This window comes from Bufo gargarizans, chromosome 2, assembly GCF_014858855.1.
Source record: "Bufo gargarizans isolate SCDJY-AF-19 chromosome 2, ASM1485885v1, whole genome shotgun sequence".
Classification (NCBI taxonomy): domain Eukaryota; kingdom Metazoa; phylum Chordata; class Amphibia; order Anura; family Bufonidae; genus Bufo; species Bufo gargarizans.
The window spans coordinates 155,472,868-155,499,412 of NC_058081.1; the positions used below are offsets into that span (position 1 = coordinate 155,472,868).

Sequence of the window (26,545 nt, forward strand, 5' to 3'; positions counted from 1 at the left end):
GCTGCAGCCTAGGAGAAGGAGACGCCCACAGGACAAGGGAAGACCTGCCTACTATAACTTAAGGAGCAAAGGTACCGGAGCCTATAACGGGAGAACGGAGCAGCGCCCGGGGATAATAGTAAATGCAGTGAGATCCCTGGGCGCTGCTCTCCATGTCAGCATACTTAGTTTTGATATTATTATTATTATATATTTTTTTTTATTATTATATATATATATTTTTTTTATTGTAATGAAAGGTCCTCTTTGACCATCCCAGGACCGCCGCATGCAGGATTGCGCCCTGGCGGCGGCCCTGTTATTCCTCCTAGACGAGCCGGCGCGTCATCTCGCAAGAGGCGAGATTTCCTGTGAACGCGCGCACACAGGAGCGCGCGTTCACAGGAACCGAGGGTAAACCAGTGGATTTACAGCTTGCCAGCGAACGATCGCCGCTGGCAGGCTGTAGATCCACTGGTTTACCATCGGTTCCTGTAAACGCGCGCTCCTGTGTGCACGCGTTCAGAGGAAATCTTGCCTCTTGCGAGATGACGCGCCGGCTTGTCTAGGAGGAATAACAGGGCCGCCGCCAGGGCGCAATCCTGCATGCGGCGGTAGATGCGCTGTGTGGGTTTTTTTTTTTTCATTTTTTTTAACCCCTGAAAGGTATATCAGACGCTGTTTTGTTAACAGCGTCTGATATACCTGGTCCTCTGGTGGTCCCTTTTGCTTGGATCGACCACCAGAGGACACAGGCAGCTCTGTAATAAGTAGCACAGCACTACACTACACACCCCCCGTCGCTTAATAACCCCTGATCACCCCCCTGTCATCGATCACCCCCCTGCAAGGCTCCATTCAGATGTCCGTATGTGTTTTGTGGATCCACAAAGCAGACACCGGAAATGTGCTTTCCGCATTTTGCGGATCCGCACATTACCGGAACTATATAGAAAATGCCTTTTCTTGTCTGCAATTGCGGACAAGAATAGGACATGTTCTATAGGCTCTACAAAAAACAGTGTTCACCCGATCAGGCCTGATCTTGTGCGCACACTTGCGTTCAGTCCGCCCCACTGCAGTGACTTTTTTTTTTTTCTGATCACTGCAAAAACACTGTAAAATCGCTGCGGCGCTATAAAGATCACTTTTGAGGGGCATGGCGAGTTCATAGAAGATTTTTTTTTTTTTTGGCACAAGTTAGCGGGAATTTTTTATTTTATCTTTTTCTTACAAAGTCTCATACTCAACTAACTTGTGACAAATTTTTTAGACACTTATATTCCTGACTTCTTCTCATGCTTTAGGGCCCCTAAAATGCCCGGGCAGTATAAATACCCTACAAGAGACCCCATTTTGGAAAGAAGACACCTCAAGGTTCATGTAAAATTTTTGGTCACAAGTTAGTGGAATATGAGACTTTGTAAGAAGAAAAGTAAGAAGAAAAAATAAAAGAAAATCATTTTCCGCTAACTTTTGACAAAAAATAACAAGTTCCATGAACTCACTATGCCCATCAGCGAATACCTTAGGGTGTCTACTTTCTGAAATGGGGTCATTTGTGGGGTGTTTCTACTGTCTGGGCATTGTAGAACCTCAGGAAATATGACAGGTGCTCAGAAAGTCAAAGTGCGTAAATTCACATTTTTGCACCATAGTTTGTAAACGCTATAACTTTTACCCAAACCAATAAATATACACTTATTGCATTTTTTTTAAATCAAAGACATGTAGAACAATAAATTTTGAGAAATTTATATAAAAATATAGTTTTAATTGAAACATTTTACAACCGAAAGCTAAAAATTTTGTTTTTTTGCCCAAAAATTTGGTCAATTTCGATTCATATCAAAAAAAGTTAAAAATGTCAGCAGCAATGAAATACCACCAAATAAAACCTCTATTAGTGATAAGAAAAGGAGGTAAAATTCATTTGGGTGGTAAGTTGTATGACCGAGCAATAAACCGTGAAAGTAGTGTAGTGCAGAAGTGTAAAAAGTGGCCTGGTCATTAAGGGGGTTTAAGCTAGGGGGGCTGAAGTGGTTAAATATAAAAAAAAGTCTTGAACATAACTATATATTTTTTTTAAATTATATTGTAAGATTACTGGGCCAAGATGAAGCGATCCTATCTCAGCGGTTCTCAGAAAAGGAAAAAAACGGAAGAAAAAACAGGGAAGTTGGAGACCTATCCAAAACTAACATCATTCTTTCAACCGCATCGAGAATTGCAGAAAGTTGAAGCTTCACCATCCAGTGATGGAACTCCTTTACCACCAGCCACAGAAATGGGAGAGGAAGCTCAAGGTCACGGATCCAAGGACACAGTCTCTTCTGTGGAAGCGCCAATGCAATGTGGAAGTGAACCAGTCACCACTGAACCTGCTGCAGAAAGCACTAATTCTGTTGTTTCCATCAGTATTATTTTACCACCGGAAAATGTAGGCATTACTGATGTTTTAAGTGACGACCCAGCATTGTGGCTTACTGCAATTTCTGATGCCCAGAGAATGGAGTTAGTGAAGAGAGGCCCCAAGCAAATTGTGGACATTGTCTTTCCACAGAACAAATCAGCAACACCAAGACGTTTTACCAAAGAAAATTATTTCATTCAAGTAGGCAATGGAGACAAAATTCTACGTACATGGCTGGTGTACTCTGAGAAAGTAGATAAAGTATTTTGTTTCTGCTGCGTTGTATTTGGAAAACGGGATATCACAATATCCAAAGATGGGTTTAACAAGTGGAAAAATATCCATTCATACCTGAAAGAACATGAGCACTCTGCTGCTCATGAGCAGTGCATGCAGGACTGGCATAGCCTACGCACAGGGATGTGTGCGAAAAGGACAGTCGATAGTGCCAACATGCAGCAGATTGAACTGGAAAAAAACTACTGGTGCTCTATTCTAACAAGGATAATAGACATTATTTGTCATTTGGCGCAACGCAATCTGGCCTTACGTGGAAGTACAGATAGACTATATCATCCCCACAATGGCAATTTTCTTGGCTTGGTGGAGCTTCTTGCTAAATATGACTCGGTTATGAATGAACATGTGAGAAAAATTCAGAAGAAGAAAATTAAACAGCACTACCTCAGTAAGGACATTCAGAACGAGCTTATAAGGCAGATGGGTAATACCATACTACAGGCTGTGGCAGAAAGAATTCATACAGCAAAGTACTATGGTGTGATCATGGACTGCACACCTGATACAAGCCATGTGGAACAACTTTCAATAACCATTCGCATTGTGAAATGTGAACTGTCAGTTGGAGCATCAGTTTTTGAACACTTTGCTGGTTTCCTTGCTGTGGAAGAAACAACTGGGGAGGCCTTGTGTGATGTATTTTTAAAACACCTGGATGAACTGAACATCAGTATTGATAACTGCAGAGGTCAGAGCTATGATAATGGCAGTAACATGAAGGGGAAGAAACAGGGTGTCCAAACAAGGATTTTGGCCATTAATAAGCGAGCATTGTTTATGCCCTGCAGCAGTCATACTTTGAATTTAGTAATACTGGATGCTGCCAAATCTTCTGTTTTTTATGTGACATTTTTGGGCGTTTTACAGAGAATCTATGTTCTTTTTAGTTCCTCTACACAGCGGTGGGCTATCTTGAAGCAGAACTGCCCTCGTCTCACTCTCAAACCCCTCTCTGACACTCGATGGGAGTGACGGGTTGATAGTGTTAAGGTTCTGCGCTTTAACCTAGGGGATGTTGTTTCTGCACTTGAAGATCTTGTCATCCATGCAACAACAAAGAAAGATGATGTGACAGCTGCAGAGGCTAAGAGCCTTTCCAAGGAGATATCTTCAGGCCAATTCACTCTCTGCACTGTGGTGTGGTATGATGTTTTGTACCACATTAATCGTGCCAGCAAGCTCTTCCAGAGTCCAAATATTGGGATGGATGTCCTAACAAAAGAAATTGAAGCAGCACTGGAATTCTTGCAACAATACAGAGATACTGGTTTTGAATCAGCCCATTCCATTGCTAAAGACTTGGGAGAAGAAATAGGTGTGGAATTTGTGTTGCCCATCAAGAGAAAAAGAACAAAAAGAAGAATGTTTGACTATGAGGGAATAGATGATGTAAACTCCACCCCCGAAGAACATATAAAACAAATTTTCTTTCTACCCCTGATTGATGTTGCCCTGACAAGCATAAAATAAAGATTTACTCAAGTAAGCACTTTCTACAATCTTTTCGGTTTCCTCTTCAGTACAAAGGAGATGAAGGCTGCTAAAGATCACCAAAGACTGGAAGCTTGTTGCAAACACTTCTCAGAAGAAATGGGGGACATTGATCCTAATGACTTGAGGCTAGAAATAATTACTGCCATAAGAAGCATGCCTGATGACGTATCCGATTCCAGCCTGAATATGTTAAATCACATATATAGAGCCAACCTTTTGGATCTGTACCCGAATCTCAGTGTGGCCTTTCGTATCCTCCTGAGTGTGCCAGTTACAGTGGCATCCGGAGAGAGAAGCTTCTCACGTTTAAAGCTAATCAAGAACTATTTACGATCCTCCATGTCACAAGATCGGCTAAATGGCCTGGCGGAGATTGCAATTGAGCAAGACATTTGCAGAAATCTAGATTTCTCCAAATTGATAGAAGAGTTTGCCTCAGCAAAAGCCAGAAAGGTTCACTTTTAAGAAGTCAAAACTTTTATTAAAAAGCAATTTTGTTGGTTCTCAAACCATTGCACTTTAAAGTATTTATTTTTGCTTGATGTTGCAGTATTTTGTTTTTTATCTAACGTTAAGTTAAAACATTTCATGTTAAATTATTTGTTTAATATTTATTTATATTTGTTTATAGTAAATCTATTTATTTCTATATGGTTATTTTAATAATTTTGATTGAAACAATTTTGTTATAGCTTATGTTGATGTTGCATTTACTTACCTGGGATGACTTATTTATTTATTCCCATGTCATAGTTGATGTAATTGCACTGTTGCACATATAATTTATGAGCACTTTACTTATTTTCAGGCCACTTTAGAAATGTTTGTTCACATGCCATAGGTTAATTTTTGAATTGGCAAACTTATATTTATCTGAACATTTATTAGAGACCAGTTTCTGGAATCATTTTTATTTGACTATTGCATGGTTTACATTGTGTTTTTGTCTGTAGTTAAAATTTTCCCTACAGTGGGGTTTTAAGTCTACCCCAAAAATCTAACTGCACTGTTTATTTGGAAAAATACTAAGGTACTTTGAAATTTGATTCCTTTTTTTGTAGCATTTATGTATTGTAAGAATATTAAATAAATTTTTACTTGTACATATTGCTTTGCCACTTGCATTTGTTTACAATACAGGACGTTTTATGTCAGCAAGTGTCATTGGGGGGGGGGGCGGAGCAGGGGCGGGCGGAGCGGTGGTGGGCGTGGGGGGGCGGAGCGAGGGGCGGACAGGGGGCGGAGCGTGGGGCAGGGGGCGGAGCGAGGGGCGGAGCGGGGGGGGCCCTTATTGTTTTCCGCCCCAGGGCCCCATTTCGCCTAGAACCGGCCCTGCACGTGGGTGAGAGTAAGTGGGGGTTTTGATGGAGGAACAATGAGGGGGTGTAATGAAGGACGGTGAGCCTCAAGATTGATGGGGTTAGAAGAACGAATCAAAAGGAGAGACAAATGGGCAACTACACAAGGTAAGATGTCTTTTTTTAGTATACCATAATTATATGTATTTTAAATTTGGCGACTAAAATTTTAATTTGGCTCCTAAATTTTTCAGGTTAGGAGCCAATGGCTCCTTGATATATATTTTTTTTGTCTGGAGCATTGATCCGTATTCCACGGACAATGCTCAGCTGAAAATTGATTTCTAGAGCATATCCTAGCAACGATCCGTGTAACATGGATGAAACACAGATGCTATCCGTGTTGTGTCGTATTTTTTTCATATTATTGACTATTGACTTATTGACTATAATGGGCGTGATGACTCGATAAACATGGACAAAAATAGGGCATGCTTCCGTGAAGTAACCACAGCCCCATGGACATGGATGTGTGAATACACACATTAAAATCAACATGTGCTGTCCAAGAACACAGACAGCACACATCTGTCATTCACTGACATCTAAATAAGGCCTTACAGAGTGCTTAGGTGCATAATTCATAGAAGTCACCAACGCTCTTCTGACTCAGTAACTGTAGAGTCCAAACCTCCTTAACATCAGCGTGAAAACTGTGCCCTGGAAAGCTTCATGGCATGGCCAAGTAGTTTAATGCAAGCCTTATATCACCAAGCACAAAGTCAAGTGTCTGATGCTCCACTGGACTCTGAAGAATCACGCTGCTCTGGCAGTTGGATGGACAGAACCCTTCGCTAAACTGATTAGAGAGAATCAAGCAATTAGAGGTCTTTTAAATGTTCAAATAAAAGATCGTATTTTGTTATATGTGAATGATCTGGTGCGCTTGCTACATGAACCATTGATTTCGATTCCAGTGGTGATAAATATGATTGAAAAACATGGAGAGCACTCTGGGATAAGAATACACTGGGGATAATCCTTCTGTCTTCAGCTGGATCAGATATGGGGTAATTTACGGGTAGTTCAGTCGTTTAGGTATTTAGATATTGTAGTCACTAGTAAGGTTGAAAGATGAAGAGAGGATAATGTGTTTCCACCTTTACAGAAAATTAGAGGTCAATTGATGATATGGAGAAAGATGTTCATATTTATGGCGGTGAGGCTCACATTGTATTACCGCAAGTTTTATTTGTGTTACAGAATAGATTTTCTTTAATTCAATTAATGGACTAATAAGAGAATTTATAAGGAATAGGAAAATAGCATGAATAAGGTTAGACAGATTATATTTACCATAGGAGAACAGTGGTTATTATTTGCAAAAAGAGAGAATGGGATAATTAATAAAGAATTTTTGAAGGAAATGGTATTCGGTATGTGTATAAATATAATATTTGGGGATTTTTAGAAGCAGGATTACTAGAAATGAAAGGAATAAGAAAGGGGTTTCCTACAGGTTACATGTGTCAAAAGATTTGAGAAAAAATTAAAGTTGGACTGGGGATACAAGGCTATTGGGAAAACACGCCGATTTGGAGAAAAGGGAAGTGTAATGTTGCTCCAGTGGTTAACTTGGGAAGATGGAGAGAAAAAATAATCTTATATACAGTATTCATCAGGTGCTGAGAGGTGGAGAATTAAAGTCATTTCAAGCCCTTAGGGAAGAATTTCAGTTAGGGGAAACCATAGCATTAACACCAGTCTATGGACTGATTGACTGCAGCGTTTGCACCAGACAATGGACTAGCCGACTGCAGTGTTCACGATAAACCAGACATTAGCAACCTCTGGCACTCCAGCTGCTGTGAAACTACAACTCCCAGCATGCTCCATTCACCTCTATGGGAGATCTGAGAACAGACAAGCAATTGTTCATGCAGGGAGTTGTAGTCTCACCACAGTTAGGGCTCATTCAGATGGCCATATGCTGTCCGCAAAAATGTGGATCCGTTTTTTTGCGGACAGTTCAGCATGTCCGCAAAATAACGGATTGCATTAAGTTTTTTTGCCGATCCATAGACTTTAATAGGGCCATGTCCTGATTTTCACTGAGCTGTGCAATGGAAGAAAAGGGCCCCATAGAAATAAATGGGACAATATCTAATCCGCAAAAAAACGGATCCGCATTTTTGCGGACAGCATACGGTCGTCTGAATGAGCCCTCAGAGTGCCGGAGGTTGCTGATCTCTGCACTAGACTGTGGACTGACTGCAGCATTTATACCTAACTATGAGCTGACTGCAGCATCTAAACTAGACCAATGGTCGAGCCTTTGGCACTAACGAGTCATATGACACCAGGGAGGGAAAATGGCTAATTGGGCGCAATTTGGCCATTTTCATTTAGGGGCGTACTCACTTGTTTTAGACATTAATGGCTGTGTGCTGTGCTGAGGGCACACCAAATTTAAACGGTTATACAAGCTGTACACTTACTACTTTACATTGTATCAAAGTGTCAGATCTTCAGTGTTGTCCCATGAAAAGATATAATAAAATATTTTCAAAAATGTGAGGGGTGTACTGACTTTTGTGACATACTGTACATTTAAAATTTGAATTATGTTAACCCCCCCCACCAGATTTTTTTGCCCAGAGGCCTTCATCATGCTTTATATGGCCCTGTCTGTGTCCATAATTATAACCTGGAACTACTTTGTGCACTTTGTATATTTTCACATTTACACTAAAACTTTATTGTAGTTCGTTTGAATTAAAAAGGTAAAAATCTGAAAATGTTGAGATCTCAGTTTCACAGGCAGTATAATAATGATAACATTACTGGAATAAGCACAAGGACTGTACTTTCATTTCCTATTGTTTTGTTAAAAATAGCTGTTGTATTTCATACATATGACAGATGTTTAGTTAGAAATCTTATTACATTTATTGATTGTTCAAAAGAAACCTAAATCAGACTGAAGCATTTCTAAATGGACAAAGAAATCAAACAATAGTAAACCAAAGAAATGTGAACAATGGAAACTTAAAAGGGTTGTGCGGGTGTTTAATATTGATGACCTAGCCTCGGAATAGGTCATCAATGTTAGATCCAATCAGGTTGACTCCCTGCAGCCCTACTGATCAACTGTTTGTGGAGGCCTCCGCTGTGCTTGGTCTTGCTTCACTTGAATGGGACTGAGCTCCGCCTAGACCATGTGACAGATGAATGTGACGTCACTGGCCTAGGAAGAGGCTGTGGTGCTCATCGGACCTCGGTGGCCTCTTCAAACAGCTGACCAGGAGTCGGACCCAGAAATCAGATATTGATGGACTATCCTGAGAAAAATCTCAACCAACCCCTTTAAGAAATAAATGAAATTAAGAATTTAAAAACTTGAAACTACATTTTTAGATAGATTTATTCTCTTTACATACATTCAGATGTCTAGCGGTGAATCATTAGGACTGATAAAATTTATAAAATTTCTGTGTCTCCATAAAAATACAGCATTAAGTTCATAGGTGGTCAAACAAGACTGAGAAAACCCAATAATACAGTTGCCAAAAATTCCTATTCCATTGATACAACAGATCTAAGATAATATATTGAGTTCAATAAAATAGGACAGAGAGCTGATTATAAGAATGTTAGACTATAAAATACAATTATGTGCCTGTCAAGCCATATCATTCAGCATTGGTCATTTGAATTCGCTTTTGTTTTCCATATAAGATAGAATTTGAATTTTCACACAAATTTTAATTTCCTTTTTTAGTTTTTGGCATTCATTTAGAATATGTATATCACTTTTTTTTTTGTAGACGCAGTAAATACAATCGCATGGAAATTGAGGCTTTCGGTGTTAAGAGTAGAAAGTCAGTACACTTTTGTGATTTCCTCTGACCAGTAGCACAGTTGGAAGATTTTTAGAAAGGATTTCTACCCATGCCATGTACAGGTGATCAGAAACTGTTTCTTTTCTTGCAACAGGGAGGCTCCTATCAATCAAATAAGAACAAAAAATTAATTTCACCGATATTTTTAAATAGCTTGGATCTTCAATCTTGTACCATACATATGTGTTTTTTGCAATTCTGCTCCAATTTATCTAAAAAAGTAAAACAACTTTGGAAATAATCTTAATAAAACATGTCATTGATCCTGTAGTCTGATCCTGCAGTCTTAGGCCTCTTTCACAGTGAGTGATACGATTCGTGTTAGGATCTGTTGAGACATTAAACTGATAGTTTTGCAGGCAGGTTCAATCAGTTTTCCGTTTTTCTATCTATATTGTGTCCAGATTGCATGCCTTTTTCACACTGTGTGAAGGAAAACTGAAGAATAACAACATCAATAACTACATCTCCTAGCAGCCATCAACAAAAACTGCATTGCATCTGGTTACTTTCCATTTTTCACGCAAGCCCCATTCACTTCTATAGAGCCAGGACTGCATGAAAAACGTGCAATATAGAACATGTAGTGATTTTTCCTGAATGCAGAGATGATGAGCGAAAAACGATACACATGTGCACAGACCCATTGAAATGAATGGGTGAGGATTCAGTCCGGAGGCTATGCGTTCGCTACGTGCATCGCATCTGGACAGAAAACTCGCTCGTGTGAAAGAGCTCTTATAGGGCAGCATGTTATATATTGTGCATTTTTCACACAGCCCTGGTTCCATAGAAGTGAAAAAAGGAAGGCAACCAGATGCAATGCGTTTTTCACCAATGGTTGCTATGAGATGTAGATTGTTATTCTTCAATTTTTCTTCGCGTGAAAAATGCATGCCATCCAGATACAATCCGGATGGGAGAAAACAAACACAGAATTTCAAAAACACACTACAATCTCAGTAGAAATTAATTGAATTTGCATGCAAAACTATCAGTTTTTCCCTGAACAGATCCTGACACCCTCCGCATCACTTATGAGAAAGAGGCTTTATGTTACTATATTCCGTCTGACCCCTCTTCTTCCTAACCCACAGGCAGTAGATGGAACTGCAATGGTTACCACTTCTGTCTGCCTGTAGCCGCATTGCAGCTTATGCTTGGCCAAGCGGCAGGCTCTTCAGGTGACAGCACCCTAAGAGAACTGGGAAGACATGTCGGTAGGATGCTTATCTGACAATAGCTAAGTAATTGGTGCCAAATTATGTTTCAGATTGAGGAAGAGCAAGCAGCTGCTACTACTTATACAGAACATTTCAGAATATAAGATTGAAAGCTGTAGCTCAGAGCAAAACTGATTTGAAATGCTAGTCACTGATAATGAATACTTGGAAATATATCTTACTGTGAATTGCAGTAATTCTTACTATGCCAAATACTAGGTATATACAATGTAATGGTCCTCTGTCCTGCTCTAGGTTTGAATCTCTCTGTGATTGTGGCAAACCCTCATTTGTATGGCCACACCCATCTGCCTTCCAGCCAAGCTTTCGGACCAATTCCTACTTACCCTGTTTCAAGCCCTCATTTACATGTCCATTTAAAGGGAGTTTTACAAGGGACCAATAGGGAGTTGTTGTTTGGGGGAGGTGTTCAAACTGTTGAATATACCATTATGTTGTGCGCATTCAATAAAGTGATTCTTCAGTTTGAACTCACATACAGCCTGCCTGGTGTCGTTCGGGTCTGGATCACCGACGACTGAACAATCAGACATTATGGTCTGAAATTGGGGAGAGCCGGGAGAGTGAAGCAGAGCGAGTCGAGACTTGTTACGTTGGTGGCAGCGGTGGGATTTAGTCTCCAGTTACTGGGACACTCCCAAACCACGACAAGGAATGACCAGCTAAGCAGCCTGCAGGAGAGACACGCTGAAAGACTTACTTGAGAGCCGAGGAGGGATCACTGGGAGAAAGAACAAGGCCATCCTGATCAGTGAGTTAGCCGAGATGGATCAGAGGGATGGTGATGCTGGACCTCAGTCCGTTGATGTTACGGCCTTTGGTGTGCGCTGTGACACTGTTGCCACACTTGCGGTTGCCCGTGGCAATGTGTTGCTGTGAGAGCATGCGGTGGCAATGTCTTGGCCTTCTGGGTGATTGCCGTGACATTGTTGCCATGCATGCTGTTGCCGGTGGTAACGTGTGGCTTAGTTTGCTTGTGTGTTCACTTCCCCTTGAAGTGGCTTCCTTCCTCTGTCTGGTGTTGGAAGGGTTAACTCCCTTCCTAGTGTTTTGTGAACACTGGGTTTATGTGTTTGTGGGTGTGGCTGCTTGGGCTATTTAGTCTCTGCTGGAAGCCTGTAGCTGACTGTTCCTCCAGGCTTGGTGTGTGCTGGTGGTTCACGGCTCCTGGCTTTACCATCTTTCCAGTGAGGGCCACCCTTGTGGTCAAAGATGTTCAGTGTTGTCCTGGTGTCTCCTTCCCTTCCTGTCCCTATTTGTATGGAGTGGGTTAAGTTCAGGGTGTTTTTATGTCTAGTTTGGTGTTACATGTCTGGTGGTGTTTCGTGTCATGTTTACTTGACATTCCCCTGTCTTATGTTTATTGCAGCTATGGGTGTCCTGGGTCCCTATGTGGTTTGTGGTGTGTGCTGTGTCCTTTTATGTTGGTGTGGACACCAGCACTTGTGCACGGGTTCCAGTCAGTGTGTCTGTGGCAGGTAAGTGTGTTATGGGTGTCGCTTACCTGCCATCTCCATATTCTGTATGTGTTCCCCTCTCCTTGCAGCCTGGCCTCAGATAGAGACTCCTGTTCCTCCATTACTGAGATGAACAGGTCGTCTCTTCCCTGCTCCTTGGTGAGGGATTACCAGGGCAACTTAGGGTTTCTAGGAATCCTGAGTATGAGTCGTCCTACCATCGGGGTCCGCTTATACGGTGAGGAGTCAGGGAGAGGATTAGGGAAGCTGCAGGAGGTGAACTGCTCCCTTATTACTCCTTTTGGCCAGGCTGATCCCTTTTACCATGTGACACTGCACGGTGGGGGGTTTCCCCCACTCCCACCGAGACAGTTGAAGACTTGTTTCAGCAACGAGTTCGAGAGTGATTGGCATTATATGGTGCTAATCCATCCGAGACCGCCATACAGAATGCCATCAGAGACATCCAGCTGCAGGATGAACGTCACGAGAGAGAACTAGAGTGGCAACATAAGTGTGGCGAAAATTGCCCCTTCTCGCGTTCAAACTATTTAAAGTAGGGAGAGGAGGAAATTGAAGTGTTCTTATAGGATTTTGAGAGATTATGCCAGATAAATTAAGTGCAGCCCTAAGATTGGGTTGCTTTATTGGTGAGTAATTTAACTGGGAAAGCTGCGGATGCGTATCGGGCCATGGAGGACGAGGACGCAATGGATTATGACTGGGTATAAGAAGTCCTGCTGGCACGATTTGCCATTACACCTAAGACCAATTGGATTAAGTTTCGAGAATCCCAGAAAGAAGTCAACATAACCTACGTAGAGTGGGCACATCGTCTGCAGTGGAACCTCAAGGGATGGTTTCAGGGAAGCCACGCTTATACCGTAGAGGACATCACCCAGCTAGTACTTTTAGAACAGTTCTTTGACCACACCCCTCCGACAGTAGGGGATTGGGTGCGAGACAAGCGACCATGGACTGTGCAGCAAACGGCTACTTTGGCCGATGAATATCTGGACTCTCGGAGGTCCGGCAGAGTCGAGCGCTATCCACTACCTCAGCCCAGACTACCAGCCTCTTATCCACCTCCAGTATCTCAGTGGTCTGCCTCTAGGCCCATAGTCCGATCAAATCCTTCTACCGGCCCAAAGTGCTATACATGTAACTAAACGGGTCATCTTCAGCGATATTGCCCTACTCGATCCACAAGGTATTGCGAGACTACCCATCCATCCAGGCAGGCGGCTCATTGCCTCCAGAATGGGCCTAACCCTTAGGATATTCAAGAAGAGTGTGGCAAGCTTTTTCGAGGCTGATCCCGTCCAGGCTGCTGCCGGAGATAATCGGCAGCAGCATTGTCAAGCAGTATGGGTTAATGGACAGCCGGCCCAGGGACTTTGCGATTCTGGGGCTACGATTACCCTCATTCAGACTCACATGGTTCCCCAGTCGGCTCAGACCGGCCAGACTGTTGCAGTCTGGGTAACAGGAGGCAAGGTACTACATTTATCCACCGCCCGAGTACACTTGGATTGGGGCTCAGGGGAGCGTCAAATGTGAGTGGGGGTGCTACGCAAATTACCAGTGTAAGTACTTTTGGGGAACGACTTGGGGTATTTAACTACCTCATAAGACTGTCATGGCCGGGACCACCTGACGACAGAGCCAACTTCAAGGCAACTCCACTTCTATGGGGACCCAGGTAAGACTAAACCCCCCTACGTTACCCCGACTCGACAACCCCATGTCCTGGGATTCCCCCTTCCAAGTTAGGCAAGAGACCTGGAGTGACCCTACTTTAGCAGGTTATCGGGACAGGGTGGACAAGGATCCAGGGGGGTTAGGGGAAGACAGAATAGAGTGGGAGGGGGCTTCTTTATCGTTACACTGAAGGAGTGGGCAACGGTAAGAAAGAAGGCCCTCACAAACAGCTAGTCGTACCCCAGAAATACAGACGAGAACTATTGCGGCTGGCTCACGACATCCCCTTGGTCGGACATTTAGGGATAGTTAAGACCCGGAATCGGTTATCTCGTGCTTTCTTCTGGCCTAGGTTACATGCGGAGGTGCGAGAATACTGCCGGACCTGTGAGACCTGTCAGCGGGTAGGGAAGACAGGGGATCACCCAAAAGCCTCTCTGCATCCCATGCCGATCATTAGGGAATTAGCTATCGTATCAGCCTGAATATTGGCTAAGGGAATGGCCTCCGGGTAGCGGGTGGCATAATCCACCACTGTAAGAATATACTTCCTCCCAGTGGCACTGGGGCGGGCCAGTGGGCCTATAATATCTACTGCTACTAAACAATCAGACATTATGGTCTGAATTTGGGGAGTGCAGGGAGAGTGGAGCAGAGACTCGTTACATACAGTAAACACAAAAGTCAATACCTCGGCTATATGGCTTTTTGGCAATGAGGGCCTGTTGATTGCTAGTTTCATACAGGTTAAAGAGGACCTGTCACCTCTCCTGACATGTTGGTTTTAGTAAATACTTGCATTCCCGATGTAATAACAATTTAGTACAGAAGATCCTGAGACTATGGTATGACATCTAGTCAGTGTCAGCATCACAACTAAGTGTCCTGCTGATCGAACAGGGTGAATAACCATATGCAGGCACAACAATGTAAATGTACATGTATATCTGAAGCTACATAATATTTTTTCTATTGTAAATTGTAGACTACAAATCACCATATATACAGGTGCATCTTAGTAAATTAGAATATCATTGAAAAGTTAGTTTATTTCAGTAATTCAATTCAAAAAGTGAAACTCATGTACACTATTATATATATTCATTACCGTACATGCAGAGTGATGTATTTCAAGCTTTTTTTTTTTTTATGTTGATTATAGCTCACAGCTAATGAAAACCCAAAAGTCAATATCTCAGAAAATTTGAATATTATATAAGACCACTTAAAAATAATTTTAATACAGAATTGTTGGCCTACTGAAAAGTATGTACAGTGTATGCACTCAATACTTGGTCGGCTTCTTTTCCATGAATTACTGCATCAATACAGTGTGGCATGGAGGAGGTCAGCCTGTGGCACTGCTGAGGTGTTATGGAAGCTCAGGTTGCTTTGATAGCGGTCTTCAGCTCATCTGCATTGTTGGGTCAGGTGTATCTCATCTTCTCATCTTGACAATACCTCATAGATTCTCTATGTGGGTTTACGTCATGCCAGTTTGCTGGCTAATCAAGCACAGCTATTGGTACTTTTGGCAGTGTGGGCAGGTGCCAAGTCCCACTGGAAAATGAAATCAGCATCTCCATAAAGCTCGTCAGCACAGCGAAGCATTAAGTGCTCTAAAATTTCCTGGTAGACTGCTGTGCTGACTTTGGACCTGATATAACACAGTGAAGCAACACCAGCAGATGACATGGCTCCCCAAACCACTCACTGTGGAAATTTCACACTTGACCTCAAGCAACTTGGATTGTGTGCCTCTCCAACAATTCTCCAGACCACTGAGCAACAGTCCAGTCCTTTTTCTCTTTATCCCTGGTAAGACAGTTCTGATATTGTCTCTGCGTCATGAGTGGCTTGATACAAGGAATGTGACAGTTGTAGCCCATGTCCTGGATATGTCTGTGTGTGGTGGTTCTTAAAGCACTGACTCCAGCCAAAGTCCACGCCTTTTGAGCCTCCCCCAAATTCTTGAATGGCCCTTTCTTGACAATCCTTTCAAGGCTGTAGTAGTCCCTGTTGCGTGTGCACCTTTTTCTACCACACCTTTTCCTTCCACTCAACTTTGCATTAATATGCTTGGATACCGAACTATCCTCTTCCTCTAGACAACTATTAAGTCAGCAGTCTTCCTCATGATTGTGTGTAGACTACTAAACCAAACCGAAGGACCATTTAAAGGCTTAGAAGACTTTTGAAGGTGTTTTATGTTGTTAGCTGATTGGAAGTGTGACACCACACAATTTTAACATTTTCTGAAATACTGACTTTTGGATTTTCATTAGCTGTAAGCCATAATCATCAGCATTAAAATAAAAAAAACTCTTAAATACATCACTCTGTGTGTAATGAATCTATATAATATATGGGTTTCACTTTTTGAATTGAATTACTGAAATAAATTAACTTTTTTATGACATTCTAATTTATTGAGATGCACCTGTATTATTTTGCATTGAACTAGAAGTCAAGTTTCCTGTTTGACCCAAAAACTATATCATACTTACAGAACAATGAGGTTAGCAGAACGAGAATGTTCTTGTAGAAGTTCATTAAGTCGCACTTGGCGATAGCTCTGTAAAAATATACATATTGTAAATATATTAACTGCAGAAGAATATTACAATGTAAACTTATGAGTAAATCGTATAGTGGATGTACAAATTTATATTACAGAAATTAATATATTGGCACACACACTCTATGTGAGATCCTGTTTTAATGTTTGCCAAGTGTCCTTCTTTGCTTAGTCCCTTCAACCGCGGGCAATTTTCAGTTTTTTCACTCCTGGACTTCCTAAGCCATAACTTTTTTTTGTTTTTTTACGGGACAAGTTGTATTTTCTAATGGCACCATTCACTTTTGCATACAGTGTACAATGTTGTTTTTACAGTGTTCATTCTCTGGGTCAGTATGATTACATCAATACCACATTTATATAGTTTTTCTTGTGTTTTAAGTTAATATTTTAAAAAAATAAAAACTTTAATTTTTTTTTCTTTGCATCGCTATATTCTCACCCTCATAACTTTTTTTATTTTTACATCTACAAAGCTGTGGGAGGGTTCACTTTTTTCAGGATTATCTGTATGTTTTATTGATAACATTTTGGGGTGTGTTTGACTTTTTAAGCTACCAAAAAAGAGTAAATTGGTCATTTTGATTTTTTTTTCATTACGCCATTTGCCACTTGGGATAAATATTTTCATATTTTAATGGTATGGGTGTTATCATTGTCTATAATGTTTATTTGGTTTAATTTTTAATATCTTTTATTTATTTTTATTTTACTTTTGGAGAAGGGGGGTGATGTGAGATTTTATATTCTTTTATAACTTTTTTTTACCCCTTTAAAAAGTTCATTAGATCATCAGATCGCTTTTGTCATAAACATTGAATTCCATAAGAATTTTGCTATGTTCCCATGAAGCCCTGCCACAGTCCTTTTATAACTTTATTTATTCTTTGTTTTTGTTAAATATTACAGCTTTGACTTTAAAGGGGCTGTCCAACTTTCTGAGTCTGTTTGGATGAACCCTCTACACTACTGGGCCTGCAAAGGGAAGTATACATACTTGCTCCTCGGTTCCAGCTCCTTCAGTCTCCCCCTGAAATTGCCACTGGGTCACCTTCAGTTTGGGGGACACATCAGCACTGCGTCCATCATTGGCTAAAGAAGCAAATGTGTCCACCCACCATTCACCAGCTGTTTACAAGCGTCGACCAGAGTACAGCAATGGCAGTAGGGACCAAAGGAGTCAGAACCAACTGTGGGAATCAGGTATGTTTCCCTTCGCAAGTCAGGTGGGGTGGGTAGTTAGCAAAAAAGGCTTAGAAAGCTGGACAACCTCTTTAAAAGCTAGTGACACAGTTTTGACATAGAGTTTAGTATTTTTGTTAGTGGTTACATTGAGTTAAAAAAAAAATTGCACTAAATTTTTATACCTCCTGATTTACAGTTTGCAATTTGCTCCTAGATACAAACTTTTCTCATGTGGCCATGTCACTGCCAGTACTACATGCTGGCTGTAACAAGGTCTGTGTTCCTACGATGCTGCTGCCTTAACAACTTCTCCTGTACCAGTACCAGATTATTTCCTGCTCTCACTTGTGCTGATAGACAAATAATCAAGCTTAACTCTTAAGAAAAGTTAGCCCAGAAGTCAATAACTCATTAAAAAAAGAAGCATTTTCAATACAGTAGCTTAGGGGGGTACTGGCTCTCCTTAAATTAAATCTGTCACCAGGATAATCGCCATTGAAGTAAAGCCATAGCCTAATAGCACTTAGTACCTTATTTCTAGATGTGCCTTTGTTTCAGCAATAGATGCTTTCTATCTTCTAAAAATCCAGTTTATTTGGTATGCAAATGAGCCAGTAAGGTGCCCAGAGGGGCGTCACTCTTGCAGGAAGGAGCCCAGGCACGCCTCCTGCGAGTGCCCAAGCCCACCCTCATGCTGGGAGCATCGAAAGGGGGGCAGAGTTGTGGCTTGAATGTGATGTAGGAGGGGTGTGTGGATACATTGTGGCAGGATGCGTGCCTGGGCTCCTTCCTGCAAGAAGGACGCCCCTCTGGGCACCTTACTGGCTCATTTGCATACCAAATAAACTGAATTTTCAAAGGATTAAAAACATTTGCTGGAACAAAGGCACATCTGGAAATAATATACTAAGTGCTATTAGGCTATGGCTTTACTTCAATAGCGATTATCCTGGTGTCAGATTTCCTTTAAGGCAGTGCTTCTCAAATAGTGGGGCGCGCCCCCCAGGGGGAGGCCAGGCTCCGTAAAGGGGGGCTCGTTCAGGGCCGGCCTTTGGGTGTGCGTTATGCGGCAGGGAGATGAGCGCTTCCATTGTGGAAGCGCTCATCTCCCTTCCTCTGATCAGAGGCCGGCGCAGGCGCTGGACGCGATGTACGGAGCGGGGGAGCGACTGGGAGGAGGAGCTGGGGGCCGGCAATAGCGGTAGGGCGGTGCGGTCACTGTACTATAGCCCCGCCCCACCGCTCCCTCCGGTATACTAATATAAAATGTATTATTGAATTAAAAGTTATTAAACATGCCCCCCTCACTCCTAATAGTACCGTATATCCGAATTTCTTCTGTATAATGCCGGCAGGCAGGCCGGGCGGCCGGCACGTCCCTCAGTGATGTCACGTGCCTGCGCCGCCTGCTTTATGAATGAAGCAGGCGGCGCAGACAAGTGACGTCACTGAGGGACGCGCCGGCCGCCCGGCCCGCCTGCCGGCATTATACAGAAGAAATTCGGATATACGGTACTATTAGGAGTGAGGGGGGCATGTTTAATAACTTTAAACGGCGGCGGGCACACGGAATCTGTGGATGGCACAGTTAAGGGGTGGGGGGTCTGTGGATGGCACTGTTATGGGCTGGGGGGGGCACTGTGGATGGCACTGTTATGGGGTGTGGGGGTCTGTGGATGGTACATATATAACACTATTTACAGTCGCGCGGGGGGCACGAAATGTTTTCTTCTTCCTAGGGGGGGCATGACAGAAAATAATTGAGAAGCACTGCTTTAAGGACCAGCTGTGTATGAAGACGATGGCAATGCTCTATTGGGAAATAATATGTAAAGAGGTATCTCCCAGGGTAAGAGAACATCTCACTAGTGCCACCTTTTGAAAGTGGCTCCCTATGACTCAGAGTCTGACTTTTTAACAAGCCTTTGGACACAACAAAGGAAAATAGCCAAGCCAAATATCACATGCAGATGACGCTTGTTAAAAAGTCAGACTTTTATTTATAGAGAGCCACTTCCAAAAGGTGGCCCTAGTGACACGGTTCTCTTACCCTTGGAGATACCTCTTTCGCTACAGTAGATAATTGTTCTTCACAGGTTGCATCTGCCCATAAAACAGAGCTAAAGGAAAGTGGTTCTATATGTATTTTACTTCAGTGGAGTATCTAAAGAGATGCTAGAGGGAACACAGAGGGAAATAATAAAAGCTCCAGAGATATTATCTCGAGAACCTTTCCGCTAGGATCTCATAGACATGAGATGATTATAAATAGCCATTAGAAGGTATGGATGTACTATATTGTACTGATTGAACAATATTGTACACTCAAGTAATGTGAAGTGTCAGTTATGTTATGACAAACAAAAGCCATATACCTTTTCTCTGAACATCTCCAGTTCTGAATCTGTTATTTTCCATGGGTTTTCTCTCCTTATTTTCTCTGCTGTGGGTACATCATTGGCACTTTCATGGAGTCTATAGGGCTCAATCATCTCTTCAAAAAATTTCCAGCTGTTAAAATATGAACAATACTGTTGTCAATAAGTTTCACTAACTATAGAAGCAAATTTGACATTTTGACTGTCTTTTTTGATGCATGTACAGTATATTTATATTAAAAAGTTGTATCACTTGATGAGTTACAAAGTTGTCTGTCTAATGTTTTCTGAATGACAAGTTTTACTAAGAAGGACCAGTTCACAGCTGTAGTGGTCTCCTGGTTGGATGCTACTCTTCTCACTCAGAATAGAGGAGAAGGGTTGTTAGGACAGCTCAATGCAGAGAGTACTTAAAGTGGACCTGTCACGTGGATATTTGATTATAATCTAACTAATTATAAACAATCATTAACTACTAAAAAGTGCCTTAGAGGTATTCACTCACTGGTGTGACAGATGGTTACCTCATAATATACACACAAAGATGCCACATGCTAATGAGCTGATTTGAGTCCAGCGTGATGTCATTGAGTCCAGCGTTTATTTAATTCAGAGCTATAGCCACTCCCCTGCCCACCTGCTGCTGATTCATATGGAAAATAACTGTCAATCAGCAGCAGGTAGGCGGGAAGAGTCAGGAGCTCATAAATATTCATGACTCATCATTATCAGCTGGAGCTTTTCAATACAAGATGTTGGCAGATTGACTGGGTCAATTAAAGAAAGTGACCCAGCATTGTGCTAAGAGAATCAGTCACTTATTTATGTTGCCCTTAGTTAGGACACCATAAAACTGGTGACAGGTTCCCTTTAACAGTGAAGTTCTATCTCCTATGCACTTAAAGGGACACTAAACCTAAAATTCCCCAAAAAACAAAGCAAAACATAATCTTCTTAATTCTCTTTGTTATTTGCTCTTATTTTGTCGAATATCACAACTGCAGACCATGACAAATAAATTTAGAAAAGCAGTGCATTGTTCTCTAAAGCTGCAACCATATCTTTCCCCTTCCAAGTCTGGATATTTTGTCTACACAGTGAGCATGACCATTTTGTTAGAAGGAATATCCTAGTTACAAATGGTAAACATGGGATTTTGTAACAGTGCCAGCCGTGGTGACAATAGCACCAGTTGTAGTTTATACACAGTACCAGCCATAGTACATACAGCTGAATACAGCTAATATGCCTAGTTATGCAGTGATAATTCTGTCTTTCACTGCATAATTGTGCAGATTTGCATTTAAGTAGCTTTGGCAAACTGGGTAGCATGTGGAGGTATGCAGTAGATCACTTCATATATATATATATATATATATATATATATACACAAACCACACAAACCGTATTCCAAAAAAGTTGGGACACTATACAAATCGTGAATAAAAACTGAATGCAATGATGTGGAGGTGCCAACTTCTAATATTTTATTCAGAATAGAACATAAATCACGGAACAAAAGTTTAAACTGAGAAAATGTACCATTTTAAGGGAAAAATATGTTGAATCAGAATTTCATGGTGTCAACAAATCCCAAAAAAGTTGGGACAAGGCCATTTTCACCACTGTGTGGCATCTCCCCTTCTTCTTACAACACTCAACAGACGTCTGGGGACCGAGGAGACCAGTTTCTCAAGTTTTCAATCTCTAACTGTTCAATCGTCTTGGGCCTTCTTTGTTGCACCTTTCTCTTTATGATGCGCCAAATGTTCTCTATAGGTGAAAGATCTGGACTGCAGACTGGCCATTTCAATACCCGGATCCTTCTCCTACGCAGCCATGATGTTGTGATTGATGCAGAATGTGGTCTGGCATTATCTTGTTGAAAAATGCAGGGTCTTTCCTTAAAGAGATGACGTCTGGATGGGAGCATATGTTGTTCTAGAACCTGAATATATTTTTCTGCATTGATGGTGCCTTTCCAGACATGCAAGCTGCCCATGCCACACGCATTAATGCAACCCCATACCATCAGAGATGCAGGCTTCTGAACTGAGCATTGATAACAACTTGGGTTGTCCTTGTCCTCTTTGGTCCGGATGACATGGCGTCCCAGATTTCCAAAAAGAACTTCGAATCGTGACTCGTCTGACCACAGAAAAGTCTTCCATTTTGCCACACTCCATTTTAAATGATCCCTGACCCAGTGAAAACACCTGAGCTTGTGGATCTTGCTTAGAAATGGCTTCTTCTTTGCACTGTAGAGTTTCAGCTGGCAACGGTGGATGGCACGGTGGATTGTGTTCACTGACAATGGTTTCTGGAAGTATTCCTGAGTCCATTCTGTGATTTCCTTTACAGTAGCATTCCTGTTTGTGGTGCAGTGTCGTTTAAGGGCCCGGAGATCACGGGCATCCAGTATGGTTTTACGGCCTTGACCCTTACGCACAGAGATTGTTCCAGATTCTCTGAATCTTCGGATGATGTTATGCACAGTTGATGATGATAGATGCAAAGTCTTTGCAATTTTTCACTGGGTAACACCTTTCTGATATTGCTCCACTATCTTTCTGTGCAACATTGTGGGAATTGGTGATCCTCTACCCATCTTGGCTTCTGAGAGACACTGCCACTCTGAGAAGCTCTTTTTATACCCAATTATGTTGCCAATTGACCTAATTAGTGTTAATTGGTCTTCCAGCTCTTCGTTATGCTCAAATTTACTTTTTCCAGCCTCTTATTGCTACTTGTCCCAACTTTTTTGGGATTTGTTGACACCGTGAAAATTTGAAACAACGTATTTTTCCTTTAAAATGATACATTTACTCGGATTAAACGTTTGATCTGTCATCTACGTTCTATTACAAATAAAATATTGACATTTGCCGTCTCCACATCATTGCATTCAGTTTTTATTCACAATTTGTTCAGTGTCCCAACTTTTTGGGAATCCGGTTTGTATGTATATATATATATATATATATATATATACACATATAATATATACTCATGGTTGTTCTGATATTATATTTATGGATGATTTATTAAACAGAAATTCGCCTGTATTAGGCGTATTTCTGGCGCAGATTGAAACGCAAAGGTCCTGTGCATCGCAATCTGAGACTTTTCCCCCACCTACACCAGGTCTAAAAATGTGGGCGTTGCATGGTTGGGGAAGGGAATGGTCCGTCTCATTTACCATTTTCTATGCCTGTTTTAGGCGTAGAAAATGGTCTAAATTTAAGATAGCTAGGAAGCTGTCTTACATTTAGAAGCAGCAGTGGATCTGCCGAAGTTATGTAGAGGCCAGCACCTCTACATAACTGCGGCGGATCTACCATCAGTGCAGGGCTTTATTAAAAACGCTGGTCTTAATAAATGTGCCTCATAGTGTATACAGAATGTATGTACCAAGTGTGGCCTCCATTACATCTCTGTAGAGGATGTTACCCAGCTTTCCCAGGTTGCTGAATTGCAAATTTAACTAGGTATGTATTGATTAGTCTCTTCATATATCTAGACCAACTTGCTGCTCAGAGTTCTGGAAAAACAAGCTGACATCACTGTACAGTGGCATTGGTGACAAAAGATTATGTTGCTGTGGCACCATATGATAGATTCATATGATGTATCAAGTAAGGACTGCATTTTATATAAGCAGTATGCATCACTGAGGTTGTTACCCAGCTTTCCCAGACTGCAGAATGCAAGATCAGCCTATTCATGGTCAATTCCCAGTATTGTAGAATACATGGCTATATTTGCTAGCCAGTAGACTGGAATACCTGAGTAAGAATCCTAGTGACCAATCCTCCATATTGTAGAATAGCTAGACTGGTTTGTTATTCAGGGTCTCGGGAAAGTTGGGTAACACATTATGTGGAGCTGTAATAGGGACTGCTAAATATTAAGGGTGAAATTTATCATTCCTCTTATGCCTTTTTAAATGCCATTTTGACTTTTTAAGTTGCAACTGGCATTTTACACCACCCTCGCCATGTTTGCAAAAAGGGGTTGTGGTGAGGGTGAGGTGTGGGCAGGGCTATTGGCCCCGGGTCATTCATCATTATTTACACCAGAAAGTGGCATAAGTAATGAATGATATTTACGGCAGCTATGAGCTGCCATAGATTTCATTCTGGCTTATGGACTGCCAAAGGAGACAAGTATTTATGATGAGGCCTGCTCCTTGTCATCGATTACATGCCTCATACGGCAGCCCTTGTGTGTGCTACCCCGGTCTTGATAAATCAGGTCTAACTAATAAATCAGCCTACTTATAGGTAGGGAGAATTTCCTTTCAGGGTCATCGGAAAGGTAGGTTACCACCATGTAGAATGCTAAATACTAAATCTACTAAGACAAATTCCCCTCCCCATTCCTAAATAGTGCCACAGGTAGGCCAATTTACCTTTCAGACTTTTATTAAAGCTAGTTTACCACCATGTGGAGCTTTAATAGACACTGTGGAATACTAAATCTACCAAAACAAATCACCCTTCTCATTCCTAAAGAGTTTCATAGCTAGGAAGATTTGCCTTTCAGGATCTTGGGAAAGCTGGGTTACAACTATGTGGAGCTGTAATAAATATTGCAGAATATTTAATCCACCAAGATAAATTCCAATCCTCACTCGCAAATATTGTCATAGCAAGACAGATTTGTCTTTTAGGATCCTGGGAAAGCTGGGTTACTGTCACAATGTATGGATAACACTATATGGACAGTGTGTACAGCTCCACAAGACTTCACAATACTGCTTTCTGTAGAAGCTTGTAGATATCAATGCAAAAAGAGCTAATGACAAACTTTCCTTAGTAGGTTATGATTCTTTCCTTATTTTTCTGGGTTTAGTGTACCTTTAAAGAGCAGAATCTGGCAGAATAAAATTTCATATTCACACTACTTGATGAAAGATCTAGAAATGGTATTTTTTTACTGCTTTTCTTCCGCCCTTACCTCATGCTGTCAGTAGCATAGCATGGTCAAAATAATTTCTGCTGCCCTATCTTAGAGCAGTGTATGATAAATGGAGAAAGGCTGAGATCTGTGATATGTGGATTTATGTGAATTAAAGCAGGATCTCTGAGTAAAAAGTAGAGTAAATCCTGATTGGACTCCTAAGAGACTGATAGCTCTACCTGTGGTGTGGGCGGCTTAATCAGGACTCTGTCTCTCCTAGGAGTCCACATCAGAGTTCAGCTTTTCCGTTCTCCTGCTTCGCTATAGGAGCAGGAGAATGGAAATGATGGATTTGGAACATAACTGAGCCGCACGGAGCCTATGGACCCCATTGAGTATAACCGTGTTAGGTTTCTGCTCCGAGAAAGATTTTTGAAGGTGAGACAAAAGTCCTGCGCGCACAACTTTTCTCTCTGCTTCAAAAATCTTCCTCTGAGCGGAAACCTAACAGACCCCATTATAGTCTATGGGGTCCGTAGGCTCCGTTCGGTTCATGTTTGTGCCGAACCCATCCTTTCCATTCTCCTGCTCCTATAACGGAATAGGAGAACAGAAAGGCTGAATGCTAATGTGAACTCAGCCCTGTTTTTTTGCTCAGAAATCCTGCTCCATATCATAAAAATCTATATATCCAGCTTTTATCTCTCTGTCATATCCTGACCTCAGATAGGGTGGCAGAATGATCTGATAGATTCACTTCAAATGATCTTTATATATCTTATACAGTGAGTTCATTCTGGTTTGTTGAGTTTTAAAGGTAAATAGAATAATAAAATTGATAAATCCTTTGTACTTGCACACAATGGCTATGTATTGTGAAGCAGCGTTGAAAAAGAAATAATAATAATAATGGGAATAATAAGTAAAATGACTGATAATCATGACTACTTATTAATAAGATCTGTAAAACTACTGATAGTTAATAATAAGTATGTGGTTAATAAACTCTTAAACTTTACAGCAAATGTGTGGTTATTAGGCCATTCTGAATGTACTTGATCCACAGGGCTCCTGTATTGCTGCATTGCTAAATGAGTTTTCCGTTACTCCTGCTTACTGAGATTTCTCTGTCCATAAAACAGGTAATAAAAGTTTTGCAATTTGGTGTAGCAAATCTGACAATATGCCACTGTTACATACCTTTCTTTGCTAGGCTTAGTGTTAATGTCCGCAACAATATATACATCGGCAAATTTAATGCGGAACTTACTGAGCATTGAGGCCATCCTGTGAAGATAAAGAATAAAATATGAATGCAATGTGCCTGCGGTTCCAAACTAATTTCCATCCAAATGAAAAGCTACAAAATAAATTCTGCTTTAGATAAGATATATTTTCCTTCTACTTTTAGATGCTTGCAAGAAAGGAAATGTGCATGGACCTTCGGGAAATATATATATAATGAACATTTAGGGGGACATTTCCTAAGACAGGCGATTTAGAATCTGGTCTTACTCCATGTCCGCTGCCGCTTGATGTGCCTAAGTTATGCAGAGGCGCTTTATGGGTGGCTGAAACACGCCGCAGAAAGTGATGAATCAGAAGGGCCTGCTGGCCCACCCCCACCTCGGAAAAGTGGTGTAAGGGGGCGAAAAGTCGCAGATTTTCACAGTCTGCAAATCCCTTTAGGACCAAACCTGCTTTAAAAGTACAC

The 26,545-nt window shown here is 41.5% G+C and overlaps 1 protein-coding gene across 3 annotated transcripts in view; it reads right to left on the minus strand.

Annotated features, from left to right (window-relative positions):
- Positions 1–8,890: 8,890 nt before the first annotated feature.
- The window catches only part of SLC12A1 (solute carrier family 12 member 1), a 122,762-nt gene continuing 105,107 nt past the window's right edge, over positions 8,891–26,545 (minus strand). For all 3 annotated transcript variants that reach the window (XM_044279630.1, XM_044279631.1, XM_044279632.1), the window contains exons 24-27: positions 26,032–26,118; positions 19,927–20,062; positions 16,296–16,363; positions 8,891–9,488 (exon numbers count right to left, since the gene is read on the minus strand). In XM_044279630.1, the coding sequence (XP_044135565.1) occupies positions 9,353–9,488; positions 16,296–16,363; positions 19,927–20,062; positions 26,032–26,118 (427 nt within the window). In that variant the 3' untranslated portion in view covers positions 8,891–9,352. The remainder of the gene's footprint in view (positions 9,489–16,295; positions 16,364–19,926; positions 20,063–26,031; positions 26,119–26,545) is intronic.